The sequence below is a fragment of the Oxyura jamaicensis genome, chromosome 10 (genome assembly GCF_011077185.1).
Source record: "Oxyura jamaicensis isolate SHBP4307 breed ruddy duck chromosome 10, BPBGC_Ojam_1.0, whole genome shotgun sequence".
Classification (NCBI taxonomy): Eukaryota; Metazoa; Chordata; class Aves; order Anseriformes; family Anatidae; genus Oxyura; species Oxyura jamaicensis.
In genome coordinates, this window is record NC_048902.1 from 11,464,859 (window position 1) to 11,484,804 (window position 19,946).

General features: G+C 41.0%; 1 protein-coding gene across 4 annotated transcripts in view; it reads left to right on the forward strand.

The window, feature by feature from the left end:
* The window catches only part of PDE8A (phosphodiesterase 8A), a 163,829-nt gene that overhangs the window by 35,420 nt on the left and 108,463 nt on the right, over window positions 1–19,946 (forward strand). For 2 of the 4 annotated variants that reach the window (XM_035335385.1, XM_035335386.1), the window contains exon 1: window positions 29–883. The exons of the other annotated variants lie outside the window; for them this stretch is intronic. In XM_035335385.1, coding sequence (XP_035191276.1) covers window positions 623–883 — 261 coding nt within the window. In that variant the 5' untranslated portion in view covers window positions 29–622. Of the gene's footprint in view, window positions 1–28; window positions 884–19,946 lie in introns of those variants that run through there. 4 annotated transcript variants of the gene reach the window in all.

The window sequence follows — 19,946 nt, forward strand, 5'->3', positions numbered from 1 at the left end:
CCCCCTCTCCGCCACCGCCGGCTCCTCCGAGCAGCCCCGCAGCGCGGCCCCGAGCGCGGAGGACGAGGTGGGGAGCGGCCCCCCCGGGAGCGCCGCGGGGAGAATGCGCCGAGCCCCGGGCTAGGAGGGGGGAGATGGTGCCGAGCCCCCGGCCGCGCTGAGCGCCGCGGCTGTGCGTGTGCTTCGGGGCTTTTCGAGGTTATTTTTCCTTTTTTTCCTCTTTTTTTTTTTTTTTTTTTCCCTTCCTCTTCCCCCGAAGGAAAGCAAGCCCTCCCAGGCTTCTCAGATGGCTTAGGAAAATCAACACTAACCTGTGAAAATATGAAGTCGACCAGTTGTTGATCCCCCCCCCCACCCGCCCCTCCAGCCCCCCGGCCCACCGCTGAGGGGGCGATAAAGGGACCCGCTTCGTGGAGGCCGAGGAGAACAGACCCGAGCCTGTCGTGTGCGAGGGACCGATGGCAATGCTTCAGAGTGTAGCGGAGACGCAGGAAAAAGATTCAACCTGTTAACAAAAAAAAAAATTAAGCAGGGGGAAATACCAACGGGAAGGAAAGAGAGATATATATATGCACGTATATATATATACAATTTAGAAGTATTCCCCAGGTGGCCACAAAGCATGGGCTGTGCTCCAAGCATCCACATCTCTGACAGCAGAGTGGTCTATCACAGTAGCAAAGAGTCTGAGGAGTGCAATTCCCCTCACCAGACCAACACAACCATGTCTCAGCAGCAGCAAGGCAACCCCGTCCCAGGATTATTCATTAAATCCTCCAACACATCCACTTATAAGGTGAGGACTAATTCCTCTAAGAAAGACAAGAGGGAGAACAGCCAGAGCATGGAGGCAGAGACCCAGACCAGCAGATCCAGTGTTAAGGTAAAAAGGGTGCGAAACACGAGCGCTGTTTCTCTCAGCACACGAGTTGGCTGCAGCGGTCTAACCCAAGGAGTCCCCCCGCCGAAGTAACGCGTTGCGGGGGAGCTTTTCCTGGCTCGAGCTATTACTTTCGTTTATAAACTAATCCGTCTCATGCGATGACTTTGTGGATGTGCCCGAGCCTCTTCGCTTCTTGAAAGGGCTTTGGGGAAGGCTGGGAAGGGGAGCGGTGCGAGCGGCCTCGCTGGGTGCTGGAGCCAGGGGCGCAGGGCTGGCTGCACGCAGCGGGCCCTCGGCGGTGGGGTCGGCCGTGGGGGCTGCGCGGGTGTGCTCGTGTGGGGCTGCCCAGCGTCCCTCGTGGCGCTCGGTCCCGTGGAAGCAGGCAGATCGCAGCCCGAAGCGATGCAGTCGGTGGGCTGATCGGTTTGCGTAGCTCTTCCATTCAGAAAGTTGGAAGAGGGGCAGCAGATTTTGCTCCGGGTGCTGGTTTACATTAACAACTTGTTGACCTTGTCTGTTGCTGCAAATAGGCTTGCTGTTTGTTTGTTTTTTTTTAAAAAAAATATATATATTTTTGCATGTGTTTCAGCGTGTATACTTTTGTGTAGAGATACAACACAAGACCCGTGTGAAATTGACAGACACATCCTGAAAAAAACTGCAATTGTGATTATTTTTTTTAAGTGAAAGTTGCATGTCAGTTTGCTTTCCATTGATGTACTCTTGGCTTATGCGTTATACTTTAGCTCCTTCTGCTAGAGCTTTTGATTATTCCATATTTTCTCCCTTGGGGGGGGGACGACGACTATCTCTATTTTGCAAAAAGAAGTAATTGCTAATATTATTATTTTTTTTTTTTAAATAACTGAAATGCAGTACCCCGAGGGATATTGTATAACATGGCTGATGAGCTCTGGGTTACTGTGATAAGGACTGAGATACGCACGCCGTAAATACAAGATACAGGCTTGAGGTGCAGGCAAGAACTAGCAAAATGTCAAGTGTTTTGCAGACCCGGAGAAACTAATAATTTTTAGATTTCTGAGGATTTTTACACGCTTATTGAGGTGGCTTCTAGAATATTGACCCGAAGCAATTTTCTTCAGTACTATGGATGATTTTCTTCATTTTCCTCCAGATTTAGTAAGTACAGTTCACAGAAGTTTAAAAAAGGTGTAGAAAAAATGAGAAGACACTGCATGTAGTGAGTCAAAGGAGGAATTAACAGCACCTAAGTCAGAATATGAAGGTCAACGGTGTTGTAGTAACGTAAAATTGAGTGCTAGTACTGTACAGGAAACCAAACTGTACAGCTCTGTTCACGCACAGTAGTCGTGCTTATGGTAACTGCAATAGGAAAGTTAAGTTGTCATCAGAATCCTGACAATTGCTTTCATAGCTTTATTTTTAATTGTGATTATAATTGTATGTTGCAAAGTTTAAAACCAAAATATTGTTAAAGTTTATATAGTGTGAATTTGTCTTCTGTGGGCTTGCTTATGGGGGAGAAAACAAACAACTCCAAGGACTGTTTCCAGAAGCATAACCATGGAAAGCAGCCTTAGTTTTGTTGCTTGATTTCAAGAAGTTAGTAAAAATTGTTGTTACCTGGTTTGGGTGATTCGGCCAGGTGCTATACAGTTGATTTTGGTTCATGTACATGCTCAAACCTCATTGGCAGCTGTTCTGATTTTTATCGCTCGGTCTTTTTCTGCCCTTGTCATCACTCTGAGCACATTGCCTGGGTTTTTAGAAATGAGAATGGAATTCTCTTTGTGATTGAGTACAAAATCTGATTGAAACATCACATCTACATGATTTTCATGTGTAAAATCCGATCGTTAGAGATGCAAAGCAGCAATGTGCTTCATTCTCTGCTTTTAGCATTACTGTGCATATTATGATCAAATTTACAGTTCATCCTGTGCTAGAGTATAACTGTGTTGTCTCAGAAATTGTGCTGGAGAGAGCTACGCTTGTCATGGTACAGTGAAGTTGTTTAGAAAGAAATAAAGAGTGAGAATGCTGAAGGTAAGGGACCGGAGCCTGAAATCACTGAAGCCAAAAGGAGCATTGGGCAGGACTCTGGGCAGTTCTGGAGTTAAAAGGATTTTTGATTTGAGAAAGAACTCTGAGATCTATGGTCCTATGAATTTGGGTGCTTCCACAAACTATGGCTGTTCTTTATGGCTCCTGGGATACCCTCACCTGAGCAGAAGATGCTGCATACCTTTTGTGCTTTGGTGCTGCAGTCAGAATGCGTGTGCACAGCTGGTTTACTGCCAGAATGGCATTCTCCTGTTGTCTCAGGGTACTGCAGTTGAATTCATATACATTCTTTTGTCATATATGCACAGATTAAAGGCAAGAAAGTGCTATGTGAAAGCTAGGAATAAAACCTGGGCTGTAAACCTTGCATTTTCTCTTCAGCTGGCATTAGCATTAAGTTTATTAATAAAGTGTAATAAGTAACACAGTGACTTTTGTCAAATCAATATGTTAGCTATAGCGCACCTATTTTCAAGTCAGGCAGTGTCATAAGAAGAAATAATCCATGCTAATTATAAAATGGCCTTATATATATTGCTGATTAACCCCCAGGCTTATTCTGGCTTTATGTTTATGTCTTATTATGTCTTTGTGCTGTTGGAATGGCAGAGCATCAGTTCTCCAGAAGTGTGGTGTGAGCCTTTTGGGGTTTACACCAATTTACAAAGTGTAGCTAAATACATACCTGTTCTTTCCTAACAAGGAGAAGGCTCAGTTTATCCATGGTAAACTCACAGAGGAGCCTTGAAAGTGTGTGTGTGTGCAGAGATAAGTTCTGTAGTGCCTAGTCCTGGTATATATGGGTATGATAATAGTACGCGATAAATGGAGGAGATAAATCTGTTTTGGTGATGGCGCCTGTATCTCCCTCCTTGATTAGTAATTTTATGTGTGGCTTTCATTTGAAAATTCATGAGCAGCTTGGAATCAGTGCTGTACCTAAATAGGGAGCCAGCCATGAAAACCCTCCTTTTAATTTTCACCAGATAGACTCCACAGCTTAAACTCTGTCCTTTTCCCAGTGGAAGATGAGTGAGATTTACTCAGTAATAGTGGCTGAAGTTTGATTATCCAGGGCTACATTAAAAATAGCAAAGAAAACTTAGATCAGTCCTGTTGCAAAGGAGACATTTCCTGATTTTTTTCAGCTCTAAAAATCTCAAGAAAGTGGATTCAGAACTGTGATAGCCTTTTCATATAGATTAGTTATGATTTTCTTCTGCAGAAATTTCAGTAGCTGAATTTGTGGTAAGGGTACTTGGCTTTATAGAAATCTGCGTATACTCTTTTAGGATAATAACTCTGGTTAACATTCAGCATAAATAAGGATGGGCATGGTGTAAGGACTTGATGGGCATTAATGTAAAACTGCTGTGGGTAATCGTGAGGGGATGCTGTCCCAGCAACGTGTGTGTGTCACTTCTATACTGCACTGATACGCACTGTAGCACATACATTGCACATTTATTTTGCCCTCTCATTCCTTTACGTATGTGAGATTTCCTTCCTCTTGTCTTGTGTAACTCTCCCTGTTGTGTATATTTAACACAGAAATGTGTGTGTTTGGGTGCAAGGGGATCGGAGAGTAAATCCAAACTTCCTTTATTGCAAATTAAAAGTAGACTTAAGCCAGCAGGGCTAAATTTGAAATAGCCTTTTGATTTATCAGCCAGTATGGGACGAGCAGCTTAGATCCATGGTGTTACAGCCAGCAAGTTTCCTTCGTTCAAAACCTGTGAAATTGTCTGTGAATTTTACAGTCACTGCAAACCAATGGTTGCATAATCCTGTATATATAGGAGGACGTATGCTAACTTGTACCTTCAGTGCTGAAATGGATCTCATCTCAGCATTTAACAGCACATTATTTAGTCTGCTAAGCTGTCTGCTCTTTTCCTGCCTGTCTGGTAATCCCTTCCCCTTGCAACACTTCAGCTCTCCCTCCCTTTGAAACTCCCACACGTACTGTCCCTACTTCCAGTGAGGCCGTCCAGCCCTCTCGATTCCTCCCTGTTCCCACTGAAACTGCCCTCAGCCGTTCCCCCAGCAAACCTCCCCTCACCATTTCCCTCCCACTTCCACTGACGTCAGCCCTCCCGTGCAGAGATCCTTGCTCCCACTGAGACGATCCTTCCCACGCTGAGATACGCTAACTTCGCTCAGTCCCTATGGCTCGAGACTTCCCGCCTGATGTATAATATGCTTTTATTGCAAGGCATGAACCCTTTTCTCCAGGGGATGGAGGGGTCTAATTTTTAAATGGTATGGAGTGAAGCGATGGAGTAACATGTGACCTTTCCATATTCATGCCGGGTTAATATTTAAGGCTTTTCTTTTTTTCCTTTTTTTTTTTTTTTAAAAAAAAATATTTTTAATTTCCTGTTGTTTGTAATGTAAACTGGAAAAGAACTGGAAATCACTCACAGCATATAGATTGCTATGCTATAAAGACAGCCTAAGATGTGCTTTCAACTTTTAAACCATTGGTTTTTAGTTCCTCTCCTGGTCATGAAAACCAGCTCATGCAAAATGTGACACTGCATTTGAAGGCAACTTCTTGTGTGACTGAGATGAGCAAGGTTAGATCTTGAATTTTTGGAGTACTTACTGTTGGTAGAAATTCCACTGAGACTCCTTCCAGCTATAAATTCATGTTAGACATGAAACGCTGTCTTCTCTCTGCCCTTTGTGCTGTTCTTCACGGCCCCGATCTGAACTTGCTTTATGTCTCTTGCCTGACTGTGCTAGGCTTAGTTGCTGACTTCTCAGTTTTATGTTTTCTGCCACCTGAATGTGTCAGTAGGGGAAATACTGAAAACAAACCTTGATTTCTCCAGTTCTATTTAACTTACGGTGTTACCCTCTGTATTCTTAATTGTATTGCTGAGATTAAACTGCAAGTTCATTCAGAGTGAGAAATTTTCTACTTACCAAACTCTACTTGCTTGTAAGACATGCAGAAGAACTGGAGGTGATACAATTTCTCCATCCCTTTCTACCGTTCCCAGTATTACCTGTGGTGTGAAATGCTGGTGCAAGGTACTGGCATCACCTCACCATTCAAAGTGCCAGCACTTCAGGTTTTGGCATCCAAAATGCTGCATCTAAATTTAAATGAAAGATGTGAAACGGTTACACCCACTCGCAGATACTTCATGTTCAAGGATTTCAGATTGGTTTACAATCTGTGTGATTACAAAGAGTGTTTCGTGAAGAAAGGTGCTCATAGTCCACTTGAAACTTAGAAAAAATATATTTTTAGATACTGTTTTGCTTATATTTTAGTATCCTTTTTCATTTTCAAGTAAATGTTCATATTAAGAAAATGAGAGGTTGAATGATAATTATTTTTAACAACCATTAACATTTTTTTATCCAACAGTTGCCACTACCAGCAGTGATAAATTATTGGTTTACTTTAGTTATGATATGAACTTCTGTTCTCCTCTCTCAGCTTTTACCTCGAGAAGGGACTCCAGAATTAGGCTTAAGCAGTACCAACAATACACTGAAAATACTCCACTTTCCGAGCAGCTACATGCCAAGTGACTTTCAAATGAGTCCTCAAAGAGGAAATAAATATTTAGGGATATGGACAATTAAAGCTCTGATTAGCTTGCAACAAAAAAGTAAAAGAAACCTAAAGCAAATATGATAATGAGCAAATTGCCCCCGAGGTAAAATTGTTTCAATATAAGCTTTGCGTAAGTCATCGTTTTGTCAGGGGACGGTGCAAGCACCTGCATACCTCGGAGAACAATTTAGCATTGTGTTCTATTTTGGGGGTGTGCATGGATATAATATACCCACGGTGTAAACAGCTTTACCAGCCATGGCTGGAACTAAATCATTGTTAGTAATGTTTCCGTGATTGCACATAAAACGTGATTTTATGTCCAAAGCACAATTTTCTGTGTGAATTGTGTTCAGTGTTTTTTATTTCAGACCCATTAGTTCAGTGGAGTTTCACTAGGAATTTGCTTGGCCCCTTGACGTTCTATTCATTGCTATCAGTCCATTGGGTAAAATAATTAGGTATCTTCATTTAACCATAATTTAAATTGGCGTGGGATGACGAGATGCAAATTGAATAGCTTTCATGTGCAGGACATACTGAACAGTTTGATTGCTCAGAGTCAGATTTTAAGCTTTTAGAGGCATCAAGGAGGCGATGTTGTTTAGGTCCTCTGCTTTTCAAAGATTTCAACATCCAGCCCCTTTTAGGTTCTTTCTTAAAATCCCTGTTCAGGCCAAACTGTAAGAAATGATGATACGTACGCTGTGAAGTTAAGTAGCGGAGTCTCTAATTTGTGCATTCTTCCAGACCATCCCCTTTTACTATGGGCTGAACTATTGGCCTTGAATCAAACTCCCAGGGCCTTTTCTCCTCTTCCTTGTAAAATCTGTAAATATGTCACAGTACATAACATAAAAAGCTTAGCATCCTATAAACCAGCTCCCGCGTGTGTGGCTTCGTTTCAGTGGAAAGGATGAGGGCTGGAACCTACTTTTTTGACATGGAAATGCATTGAATTAAGTTATATCTACTTTGAGTGTGGTTGACAAGGTAGTTTGTAATGGTTTTTGATAGTCTTTTATGTGTTTAAAGATAGTCCGCATATATATGCGGAGAGAGAATGTCCTAGCAAGGCAAAATAACTGACTCGAAAAGGAATATTCAAGATTTAAAGGAAGTTTTGGGGTGAAATAATGTTGCTATTGAAAAAGACTGATGCTAGCGTGAGGGACTCTTAATTAGGGTTCCCATCTGTGCTTGGAAAAGGGGGAATTACAGCTTTTCAGTTCTGTTACTTTATTACATTATAGCCAACTTTTGAGCATTAGATCTCTAAAAATTAAGGTGACACGTTTTAGTTCATGTAAAGAGAATCGCCTTGTTAATCAGGTAGTATTTCATTCCTCAGTGAACAAGATAGAAAACCATCTCAAGGACATTTTCTATTGTTCTGATCAGGATAGAAATAAATCCATTTGTTAAATAATGTTGAACAGATTGAAGTTGTATCTGTTTCTTTATTGGAAATGAGAATTCAGTCTTTTTGTGAAAGAATTATTTTGCACTTTTAATTTGAAGTTGCATGGGAAAATGAATGTTTTCTAGACTTGGAAAGATCAAAGTAAGAAGTATTTTTCTTTATAAAACAAACATTTTGCATAAGTCTACAAACAGATTTCTGATACCCAGCTTTGGTAAGGGAAAAATGTTAACCTTGAAATCTTTTCATTGTTTGATGAGTTCCCAGTTTCCTAAGTGAATCCATGCAAAGAAAACACAGAATCACTGGGCAAATATGAAAGAATGACATCCTCTGCTTCCCATTGTTCTTAACTTTGAGTTAGCAGTGACCTTTAGCTCCCTACTGGGATGCAGTGGAAACTTTATGAGGCCCCATCTTACTTGCCACTATAAGACAACACATTTTCAAAGTTATCTATTTACCATAGCTTTCTGCCTTTAAGCTTGTGGTTCTGGTGTGTCTGATACAGTTTCATCAGACAAATAGCCTCAGTAACTGCTCAGCAAAGTACACTTTCCTGGTACGGATCTTGTTTGGAAAAAGTCTATACTTATGTTTTACTTATAGCACACACACGCACTAAAAACAAACAAACAAAACTGAATATGATGATAACGTGTTCTGTATTCTGTTATTTGCATTGCCAGATAGAAGCTGTATTTGTACCGAATTACCACGCTTGCTTCTCAGCTGGCGCTGAAGTGTAGAATTCTATTTTTGCAACAGTGGTTTTAATTCCAAGTTTTTAAATGCATAAATGTATCCGTCTGATAGGTAGGTGGGTCAGGATCTGTGTTCAGCTTTGAAGCCTGAGTTGGCAGATGTTTATTTCTTCTTTTTGGAATACTCTGTCTGCTGGTTCAGTTTTTAAGATTTTTTTTTTTTTCGTAATAAAACTTTGGTGAGAAATTCCACAAATGGTTGAGGACAACCACACCTAGTACTTTGGTAACTTGAAGCAAAAGTGACTTGCTCCATACACTCCTGCAGTTTAACTGCTGCTGATGAAGCTGTGCTTTTCCACAAGCTGTAATTTAGCGCTAAATGTCTTATGGTGGGGAGCAATACTGGGATGTCCATGGGTACTGGACCCCAAAGAAGCTCTGCCATACACTTAAATGTGGGTGGCACTGGGATTGCTGGCAAGATGTTGGTTTAATTTTTCAAAACAAAGCCAAGAACTATTTTCACATACTGAAGAAGTTTATTGGAGGGTCAAATTCTGACTAAAGTTAGTTCTTCAACCCATTTAAACTCTGTGGGCTCGAGGGACGTACCTGCGGCAGGGCTTGGACTGCTCTGTTTGCCTCTCGCTGGTGTAGAAAACAGCTTCCTGTTGGATTTGGAAATGAAAATAGTGGCAATAATGGTTGTACTAAGGACAAGTTGTTTCTGTCATTCCAGAAAAGCATCAGTATAACTTCAGTAGGCAAAGTTCTTAAAATTTTCAGAACAGCCAGAATTTGGTCTCTGGTTTGTAAGTAAAACTTACCTGGATTCTGTTAAGTGCGACCAGGGCACGTGCCCTTATGGTTGGGTACCTTGTTTTATGATTGTTTAATCTGTACTAATGCAAAAATCCCTCCAATAACAGATACTATTTACTGTCTAATGATGGGAGTAATGGGATAGCAAATACTTTTTTTTTTTTTTTCTTTTTTTTCCCCAGCTTCATATAACAGTGGGGGCAGTTATCAAGCAGTAGATGTCTAAAGAATATAAATTGCTATGGTTTCAGGTCATAAACCAAGTCTGAGAGACTACTGCTTATCTTGAGAGTGCTGGCTGTCAAAGTTAAAACTTTGAATTTCTCGGAGTTCCAAAGGCTTTGTTTTTGTACAGGTTTGTGCCTGTGTTGTTATTCAGTTATGTCTGAAGTGTGTTGGGATGTATTAGGTTGCTTGGTGTCTTCTAGTTGTAGACATCATTCTGTAGACCACCCGATGCAGCGGCGTGGCCAAGGCTGGAGGTACTGACCTGGTCAGAAGTTCTAGGCTGCCAGCGGGTATTGGGCATCTCTTTGGACGAGTCGCTGTATGCTTCTGCTTGCATGCTTGATCCTAATTATGTGTCACACAGGATCAAGGCCACCGTGTACCCGGGAACATGAGTTGCTCTCAGATCAAACTGTGTCCATGTAGCACAGTGCTTCGTCTCTATCTGCAGTCAGCAGAATGTGCTTTGGAGAAAGATGTAAGAGTCTATTTAAAGTTACAAAAATGAGAAGGGTTTTTCTTGTTCCTCTTCTGGATTGAGTCTGGACATACTGATTTACTTCTCATTTTTCACAATTTTGGCAAATAGTATGATAATGATATTTTAATTTTATCTCCTTAAGACTTGGTTGCTAAGTTGACAAATGCAAAAAAACCATTGTGCTCTCAAGTGGAATTTTTAAATGAATTTTTGATTTCCAAACCCCGTTCTTCTGTGGTAGTGCACGCTTACCACCGACGCGCCATCAGCGTGGAACCCTCGTGTATTGGTTTCTGCACATCCTGGTGCAGGGACCAAGAACAAGTGATAAAAGTGTTTAAAAGACTGCAAGTGGGATGAATTGTAAGCAAATACGGGGTTACGTTTTGAAGAGGATCTTCATGACCAGAGAAGCTAGTTGTTTTTTTCATACATGCAGCAGAGAATTCTGCAGATGGAAAAAAAAAAGCTGAGGGGTACATTGATACTTTAGAGGGACAAAATGTTTCTGAACCCAGGCAAAGAGGATTTTGCAAACCCAAACAGCTTTTGTTTTGATATTAACTGCACTGAGAAGAAGAGTAAGTCCTGAAAACTGGGAATCAATGCTTCCATTGGTTCTGCTGCAACTCTTAATTGACTTAGTATTTGTTTTGGTTTTGCCTTTTGCTGTTGAAGTGATCTGCTTTCTGCAGAATTTCAGATAAAAGGGCTGTTCTGCTTATGCTGACACTGAGCTGTGTTATCATATGTCCCCATTTCTGGAGATGATGAGTCTTGTTCCTTGCTGCTCAATGCCATGGAGCCACGATCTGTCACACAAGCGGTGGTGCTGTCATTCACAGCCCCCACACCTCGTAGTGATACTTTATTCCCCCAGTGAATAACCTCATTAGTATTTTACCTTTACTGGTGTATGGAATCTTTAATTTTGGGGTGGACGTATTTTTTTAGGAGTGATTTATGTTTTCTGGAATATTATTGCTTATTACAGCTTTCAAAAAATGAATATGTTAGAGCAGTAGCTTGTTGGGAACCAAGGTGTCTCCTGCAAGCAGCTTGCATAGCCTTTTCCACAGTACCCTGCCTCTGGCACTGGGACTGGGTCGCAAGAACCAGCTTCTAGGGCAGAAGAGAGATTTAGGTTTTGTGATCCTTGTTAATAATAATGATACAGACTCATGAAGTTCATGAAAGTGCTTAGGGAGGAAGCTGACCTAATGCCCTCACACCTGGCTTTGCAGAGAAAGGAAAGGACAGGGCTTGCCTCTGAAGGACGAGCAGAAGTATCAACCAGCAGGAGTATCAACCTAGTAGAAAATACCAAACATGGAATTTTGGTGGGCATTTTGTACTCTTGGTGCCTAAAGCTAAATACTGATGCATTAATTTATGATTTTTACTGAAAAAGCACAGTTCTGCTGTCACTGTTCATATAATGTTTGACTTGTTTTCATTTTAATCACTGCAAAACTTAAAACTTAGAGTTGGAGAGGGAGCAAGCCCTGCTAGTGGTTGATGTCAGGTGTGGGAAGTCTAACAGCTTGTCTGATCCCAGACGTAGCCCCAAGTCACAGGGTAACCAGTGAGATCCATAGCTGGACTGTCAAAAGAATGTGCAGAAAATACCATCTCTTATTTTGCCAATTAAATTAAAAAGAACTTCTTTTTGAAGGTTAGACAGCTCTAAAGTTTTCTCCCAAGCTAATTTTGGCTGTTCTGACACCTCACAGCTCTTACAAGGGTCTCCTGTGCCCTTTGGGGAAACTTGCTTCTGCTGGGACGCTGTTCTGTGGGACACTGTTCATGGGGTAGATTTTGCCTTGTGGGGTAACCTTGCTGGTCTCAGTGAAGTAGTGAGGTTTAAGGACTGTGGAAGAGAAGTAAACCTGGTACTGATTCAGTGAATGGATTTTTTTTCCTCCTTTTCTTGTGTGAGCCTTTGAGCTGTGATGGAAAGTACAGGCTCTAGGTGTTCAGATATAGCTGTGATGTCCGACTCTTTATTGTATGTATAGAAGGTATTTGGGATAGGAGGTGCCTCCCCTGATACCTTGCGCTACTCTGCATTGCCTCCGAAGTTTAATCATGAGGTCAAGAATGGAGACCAGCGCAGAATCCATGTGATGGGATCCGGTGCTTGACTTGCAGGTCCCTATGGCAAATGTTTTCACTTGTAGGTTGCAGAAGTCTCCGCTGTGTCCACAGAAATAATACAGAGCAGGGTCTCCTTTGAGGTCCTAGAACTTTTTGTGGCCTTTCCCTGTTTGCTTAGGGCAAGGAATCTTCACATAACAGTGGGAGCGATTTGCCCTAAAAGGCTGAGAAACAAACCTCCTGTATTTTGCCATCATCAGTTGGAGCAATGGCACCGTCTCCATTACTTGTTTCCTAAAGTGTGTTTAGCAATGAGTCCGTGTGGTCTTGTGCCCTTCCTCCATAGATGACCTGCAAAGAATATAATTACCTCCCAGGAAACCTGAGACTTTTGGCCCATTGCATTTTTTCCCCAGCTGAGGGGCATTCTAGCTGGCTGATCAGAGGAGTGCCCAGCTGCATCCACTCGTTAGCATTCCCTGTGCCAGTGCTGTTGCATTTCAGGGAAAACGTACCAAGGAAGAGCACTCTGCTGGTTGTGTCTGAAAACAGCTGCGATTCCCTGGCTGTGGACAATCACTTTGATTACATTATGATCTACTTTCCCTTTACCCCTGTAACAATACAGTGAATACAACTCATGTGAAATATTACCTGGGGATCGATCTTTAAATGCTTGGCTACTGTTAGCTTCATGCTATTTTGTAAGAGTCACGAGGACCTCTAAAGTACCTCATTCCCTTCTTTCCCCCCTCCTTTTGCAGAGAGGTGGGTGTGGGTGAAGGGCTTGGCATTTTTTTCAGCAGCTTTCCCAGCACTGGGAGGTCCCAAGCCAGCAGGTGGAATTCCTAGGAGATTTTCCTAAAGGAGGGATCTCCACGGCTTGTTCTGAAATAGCTTAACAATTTTAAGGTAAACTAACAGAATTCATGGAGAGGGAAAAGTATGACAGTATTGGCAGGGTGAAGCTATAGGGTTAGCTGTATGGCTGACAGCACTGCACCTCTGCAGTTGTTGGCTGCTGCAAAAGATTTTCATGTCCTTAAGAGTCTGAGTCATGTTTGGGAAACCTTCACCTCTGTACTGAGGAATGAACTGAGGCCAGTGTTAATGGTTTATTTAAACACAGGTTCTTAAACTCAGAGTAATTGATTTCTATAACTTGGTTTGGTTACTACAGACAGTTTTGTCCTGAAACGTGTGAGCAGGCTGTCCAGAGGAATATGCATGGACAAGTTGTTTGCCAATTAACTTGCAGTTGGTTTAAATAGAAAACAAAAGCCTGGCTTGGAATACCCTCAGGTCCTGCTTTTTGAATCTAGTTTGGACAGGGTCTTTAATGTGCTAACCTGCTTAGTACAGGAAAGACAGCAGTACATGTTGAAGTGCTTTATTCAAAGCTGTGAACAACAGTGAGGAAATACATTTAGGGAGTACAGAGCAGCCTGGCCTTCATGATGCTGAGTTTTTCTGCCTTCATCTGAGTAAGACAGCCCCCTCGGGTCATGGCTGTCATGTAGATACACCCATCTGCAGAGCGCTCAGTCCTGAGCGCTCAAGGCTTGGATCTTCACAAAGTTTCCTCAGGAGGCTCTCCTTCCTCTCTTCAAATCATGTTTTTCTGGAGGTCAGACTATCTTATTAAACCATTGCAGATTGTTCTCAAGTGATTATGCATCTTAACTTTCTAAAAATAGGAAAAAAAAAATGTAGCTTCCAGACATGCTGGGATAACCAGGGGGCTTTCTTCAGACACTTTGTGAAGCAGCACCGTCTCATCACATGAGCTTTCAATTTCTCGGTCCAGAGAAGTACACAGCACTTTCCTACAGCGCATAGCTGGGCACTTTCAAAGCCTGCCTCTTCACACACAGTTTTTGAAAGATGACTGTTAACTAAACTTGGCTTAATTAAGTTGACAATTTCACAGCTACTTTGAACAGCTCATTATCTGCAGGCTACAGCGTCTCTGCAGCCAAAGCTCCGCAATACATCACACAGTGAACCTGCTGACAGGAGGGTACAACTTCCAACTCGGGCTTCAAGAGATCAGATTTATTACTGCAGTCCTGCTCCTTCTAAAACCAGTTAAGGCTCCTTTTACAGATACTGAAAACACTTTGATCTCTAGTGTAGCCCCACATAGTGCTGCTCGCTGCAGATACCACTTTGCATGTTGAAGCCAGAGCTGCTTTACATATGCTGCCAAGCTGATAGCGGCGTTGGAGTGAGGACAGTGGCTGGGCTTGATTTTAATGGATTGCAGCTGCTGTGTGATACTGATAAGAGATCTACAGCACTTTTTTATTTTATTTTTTTTTTCTTTTTAATGTGCAATATGCAATTCCTTCTTAGAGAATAGTTTGCCGATATCTGTGTGTTTATAAATTAATTGATTTGGTTTATTCTTGTGCTTTGTCCTTCTCCCCTCTCTACTCTGATTGTGCAGAAAATTTAGTCTTGCTGAGAGCTGATAAAACACCTGCTGAAGGTAATGGGTACTGAGCTTTCTGACTTCAGTTTAGTTAGCTGGGGTTCTTAGCTTGGCCTTGGAGGCAGAGTACATGCTGTTCCACAGAAGTCTGCAAACCTCTGCTGCGCACAAGCCCACTTTGAAAGATCCCATCGTATGTTACAGAAGCAAGTATCTAGGGTCTGAGATAGAGGCTCCTCCTTTTGCCTCTGGCGTTAATATTGCCGTGGTCTGTCCTTAATGTTTGTGATTTCTTACTGATGTGGCTAAGGTAAAGCCCTACGGTAATTGCAGCGATACTGATACTAATGTACTTGTGACTGCATAGTTTATGCCATTTGAAAGTATAGATAGAGTGGTATAACTTCTGTAATAGAAGATTTTCCTGTGTTTCTTGACATTTCTGATTTAGGCAGTCTTAGGACAGCCCAGTCTAGGGCTGAACAAGGAATGTTACCTAGCCTGGAAATGTCAGTGAGGGTGTTGGATTAAAAAAAAAAAAAAATTATACTGGCAAAATCCCTGTTACAGATATAGTAGGGAAAAAATGGCTAGCCTATGAAATTTTAATATTCTGAAGTATTTGCAAACCTTTGCTAAGAAAAGGCATTTTTTTTGTCAGCAAAGCTGTGTATGCTAGGCCAGGCAGTAGGACAAACACAGGGAACAGTCCTTGAATCAGGACAAATAAGTGATTGTTAATGGCCTTTGTCCTCTGTTGCTGTTTTTGTGCTTTTTGTGTTGGACACTTTGCTCTTCAGAACTTGCTGTAAGTATGTGGCTCTTCATTCTGCAGCTTCAGGTTATTAAGGAAAAGTTGAACTCTCAGTTAATTAATTGCATTGTTTAGTACTCAATAGACTGTTAATAATTGTCTCCTGAAGCTGTCCTAGATTTGTGTTTAAGTATGTGACAGATGATTATTGTACAGAAGATACCAATTTATGATTTGGTGGCAATTTGATAGTAATGCAGAAAGGCAGCTTGTGATACAAGTGCCATGATGCCACAGCTTCTTCTGCAGCAGCAGAACAACTTTTCTGATGCTTGACCATGTAACTTCGGCATCCACATGGTCTGTAGCTGATCTTTAACTTGTTCAGTTATACATAGTGGAGGTTCCTTCCTGCAACCCCTTTTGGGAGATGCAGTTTTTAAAAATAATTTCCCTCTGCTTGCTTTTGCCATTGTGTTCTACCTTTGGTTGCCATTTTTATGTTTCTAATGCTCCTATATGCACCTATAATTTCTTTTGTTCTCAAGCAGTATACCTCGTCTCACTGATGAATCTCACATCAGCTTCTCTCTCAGTACTTATTTTTATTTTTTTAATGAAGTGCTGTTGTTGGGTGAAGGTCTTTAAGGAAAGCCTAGCTTCTTCCCACCCAGTGGCCCACAACGCTATCCTAGAAATGACAGAATCTTTTTTGTTTACAAAGAAGCGTAGCTAGTAAACAGATCCCTCCCTGAAATTCTTTATTTAGTACACACAGTACACTGTTAATCATTTGCACCAAGGTCAATAGCCCTTAAAATGCCATTACTATAAATCAATATGATATTGGAAGAGTATTTTCATAGTTGTGTACACAAAGTCAAACAAACCAGAAAAGCATTTTTCTCACTAACTTCAACTAAAAGGCAGTAAACTTCAATCTAGTCTGCCATACTAGAAAAATGTGTTGTTTTTTTTTTTTACCAGCTTTCAAAACTGCATTTTTTTTGTGTGCTTAAAATGTTTTCCTTACTGACATTTTAAATTGTAGGTATGTTTTTGGGTTGCTTAACCAAAATAAGTAACATGTTGTGGGCTATTTTTTTTTTTTTTCATAGCACAAAGCATCAATAATTAGTTGATGTTTACATTAATTATAGTTTGGGGATATGAATTTTACTTATTTAAATTTGAAGGGAGACTGTCATAACTGACATTAAGCATGGACTCCTAGTTTTGTATGACTCACATGGTGCTGACACATTTCATAATAAAGATTGGACATTTTCCCTCTCTTGCTGTATCCGCATCAGTTCAGATAGTTGCTGTAAAAAGGGAATACTTACACAAACAGCTGTGATCAAACTGAACTTTGTTCTGAAGTGGAAAATGACAACTGCATGCCAGTGTCTGCGAACTACCCGTGGCCCGGTGATGATGGCTCACGAACTCCCATGTTAGACTGTAGCTAGATAACTGGTTGGAAACGTAAGTAATTGCTTCCTCACTGGGAAATTGTTTTTCTGCCTTACTAGGGATCTTAATGTGGCTTCCCAAAGTATTGAAACTCAAGCTAGTTTGGGGGCAGCTTTCTATTGGACAGGCACCGAGTGGGAGGAATCATTACCTTTCTTCCAGACATACTCCCAACAGCTGCCATCATTGCCAGCTCTTTTTTTTTTTTTTTTTTTTTTTTTTTTTCCAGTGGCCATGGTCTTGTGCCTCTAATGTAATTAACTGCTATTTTACATTTTTACATCTTCCAGCACTTCAGAATTTCCCTCTCTTTTGCACTCGCAGAGCTGGTGACCATTACAGAGAGGACTGCAGGTGGTCCATGGGTGCCTTCTTGCTTATGGAGCTGCATCCTGTAACTCCCTACTCCGCAGCTGGGTTTTGGGCTACCAACTGTTCCTCTTTGATTTCTTGAGAGTAGTGTCACTAGACTGAGAGAGGCCTGACTCTCATCTTGATCGCACCAAGATGGGGAGGGAGTTTCATTTAAGTGATATTACGCAAGAAAACAGAGCGGCGTGCCAGTCTGTGAGACAAAGCCTCTTACTTATATCTTTATACCCGTACACTGGAGATTGAAGCCCATAGAATTACCTGAAGGGCTGGCTTTCTTAGAACCATTATTAGCTGGTTTTGGCCTTTTAAAAAAATTATTATTATCCTTTTTCTTCTTCTCCTGTCTAATATGGCACTGCCAAAAACTGGAGGCTGGTCCATAATGGTTTTAGCATCGTGAAAACTTCTGGGGCCATGTTAGATCTGCAGTGTGCATGCAGGGTAGAGCATAGGTGAATGACCCCTGCTGGCTCTAAGAGCTTGGTGCTGAACAAAACGTTCCAGCCTTTTGGAAGCCAGCTGGGTGTTGGTGGCTGGGATGGTTGTGGTCATCATTAATACCACATGCAGCCAAGCGCAAAAATGACAGAAAATATATAATAAAGGGAATTAATATAGGTGAATCTGTAATGCTGCCATGACAAGTCTGTAAAGTTAGGCTTAGCACAAAGCCATGGCAGTGTGTATTGGTACAGTAACTTCATCTAGGCAGCAAACCTATCTCGGTTTGCTTGTTGTAGGGAAGCACTTTGTTGAGCCATCATTCATTTCTTTTATACTTCATAATATGCCAGTTAAGTCCATGGGACATAACCATAAAATCTAATTATTGTGCATATTTTATTTTTTGTTCTTTTCCCCCCCTTTTTATATTATCTTTCCAAAATTCCTTGCCATCTATAAACATCAGGCTATTACATTTTTGAAGCTCATGACAGCATTTTCCACAGCTGTGCATTACCTGGCATTTGCAGGGTAAACTCCCTCCAACCAGAAACTAAGCAAGCTCAGTCTCTGTGGTACACTAAGTCCTCATGTGCCCTGGGATCAAGAGTCCCTAGTCTGTTTTCATGTCACTCACATGATGTTGTTTCACACTTGGAGTACATCAATGGGTCAGCACTTCCTTGCTTTTTGAAAATGCTTCTCTTTTTAGGAAAAGCAATTGCTTGATTCTAGCTGCTCTTAGTAAAATAACAGCTTTTTAAGGCTAGTAAGAGTATATTTCTAAACTTTCCAGCACCTTTCCAAGCAAAGGCTAGTATCATAGAATTAGAAATTACCCAACAATAGAAAGAAACTTTCACAGCAACAGCAAATGCAGCACAGATAAACTAATAGGGCTCCCTGGGAAAGGCCTTCAGTATTTTCAGAGATTGCTTTACAACCACCAGATTCCTCTTTAAAAATTCATGAGCTCAATCACATTGTGCCCTGGCAGAAATTTTTGGAATATAGAAGAATGTTTTACTTAGTGACTTGTGGGCTTGCGTTGCTCAGGCAAGAAGATAAGATGGTCAAATAGAAAAATGTTAACTTTGAATGATGTATAATGGTCAGTCAAGGCCATTGTATAGCTTGTCTGCTTTGTGACAGATAAGCAACTGAAGTGCAAGGACTACACACATTTATTAGTTGAAAAATTCTCTTTTAGCTTTGTCTAAATTGTAGGAGCTTTTTTCTGTGACTGGGGCTTTTTTTCTTTCTTTTTTTTTTTTTTTTTTCCCTAGGTGCAAATGATAGCAGTCTTGCTGAAGGAAAGTGCTAATCGAAGGCATAATCAACGTGATATTAGGAAAAAAAAGGAAATAAATATAAAATATATTTATATAAGTATATAAAATATCTGAAAACTGCCCTATTCCAATAGTTCAGAATGACTGACTGTGCAGCTGAGTAAATTCTGTTTGTTGTGGGTGAGCTGTTGGGGAGGGCAGAAAGGAGAGGGCGATGCTTCAGTGAAGAAAACTGGTTTGGGAAGGAAAGCGAGTGATGAAATTGTCTAAGTGCCATTGATGGTGCTGCCTTAGCACCCTCGTATTTGTGTTAGCATGGGGTAGCACACGTAGTTTGTAGATTTCTTTATAATTGGTTTTGGTAACTAGTCCAAAAAAGTGGAAAGAATCAGCACTAACAAGAAATCCCATTTTAAAATGTAAACTTTCTGGGACAGGGATCATTTTCTCCTGTATGTTTATAGGGCTGCTGTGCAGTTCAGTGCTTACATAATACAAATGTAAAAATAAAATAAAACCAGTGATGATGATGGCAGGAAGTGGATCCTCTGTTAATTCACTCTCCATAATGACATATGCTTTTCTTTTTAAACTCATTCTCATTTATGCATTAGGAGAGTGCAAGAGTTTCATGTGCAATTAGAAGTAATTTAGTTCAGTAATAGATGACTTGTTCATCTGCTGGCATAATTAATGATAGCACTCATATTCAATGTCCCAGTTATTTATAGTTTTTTTAAAAATCGCACTAAAGCTATCAGACTGCAGTTATCAACAGGAGGTAAGGAAAAAAAATCTTGTTATGTACAAAAAAATATATTGCTCATTTCCATATATTTCCATGGATGTATTTTTATAATCAAATGTATTTGGAATTAATTTTAATCCCTGATGTCTTAAAGTAAAA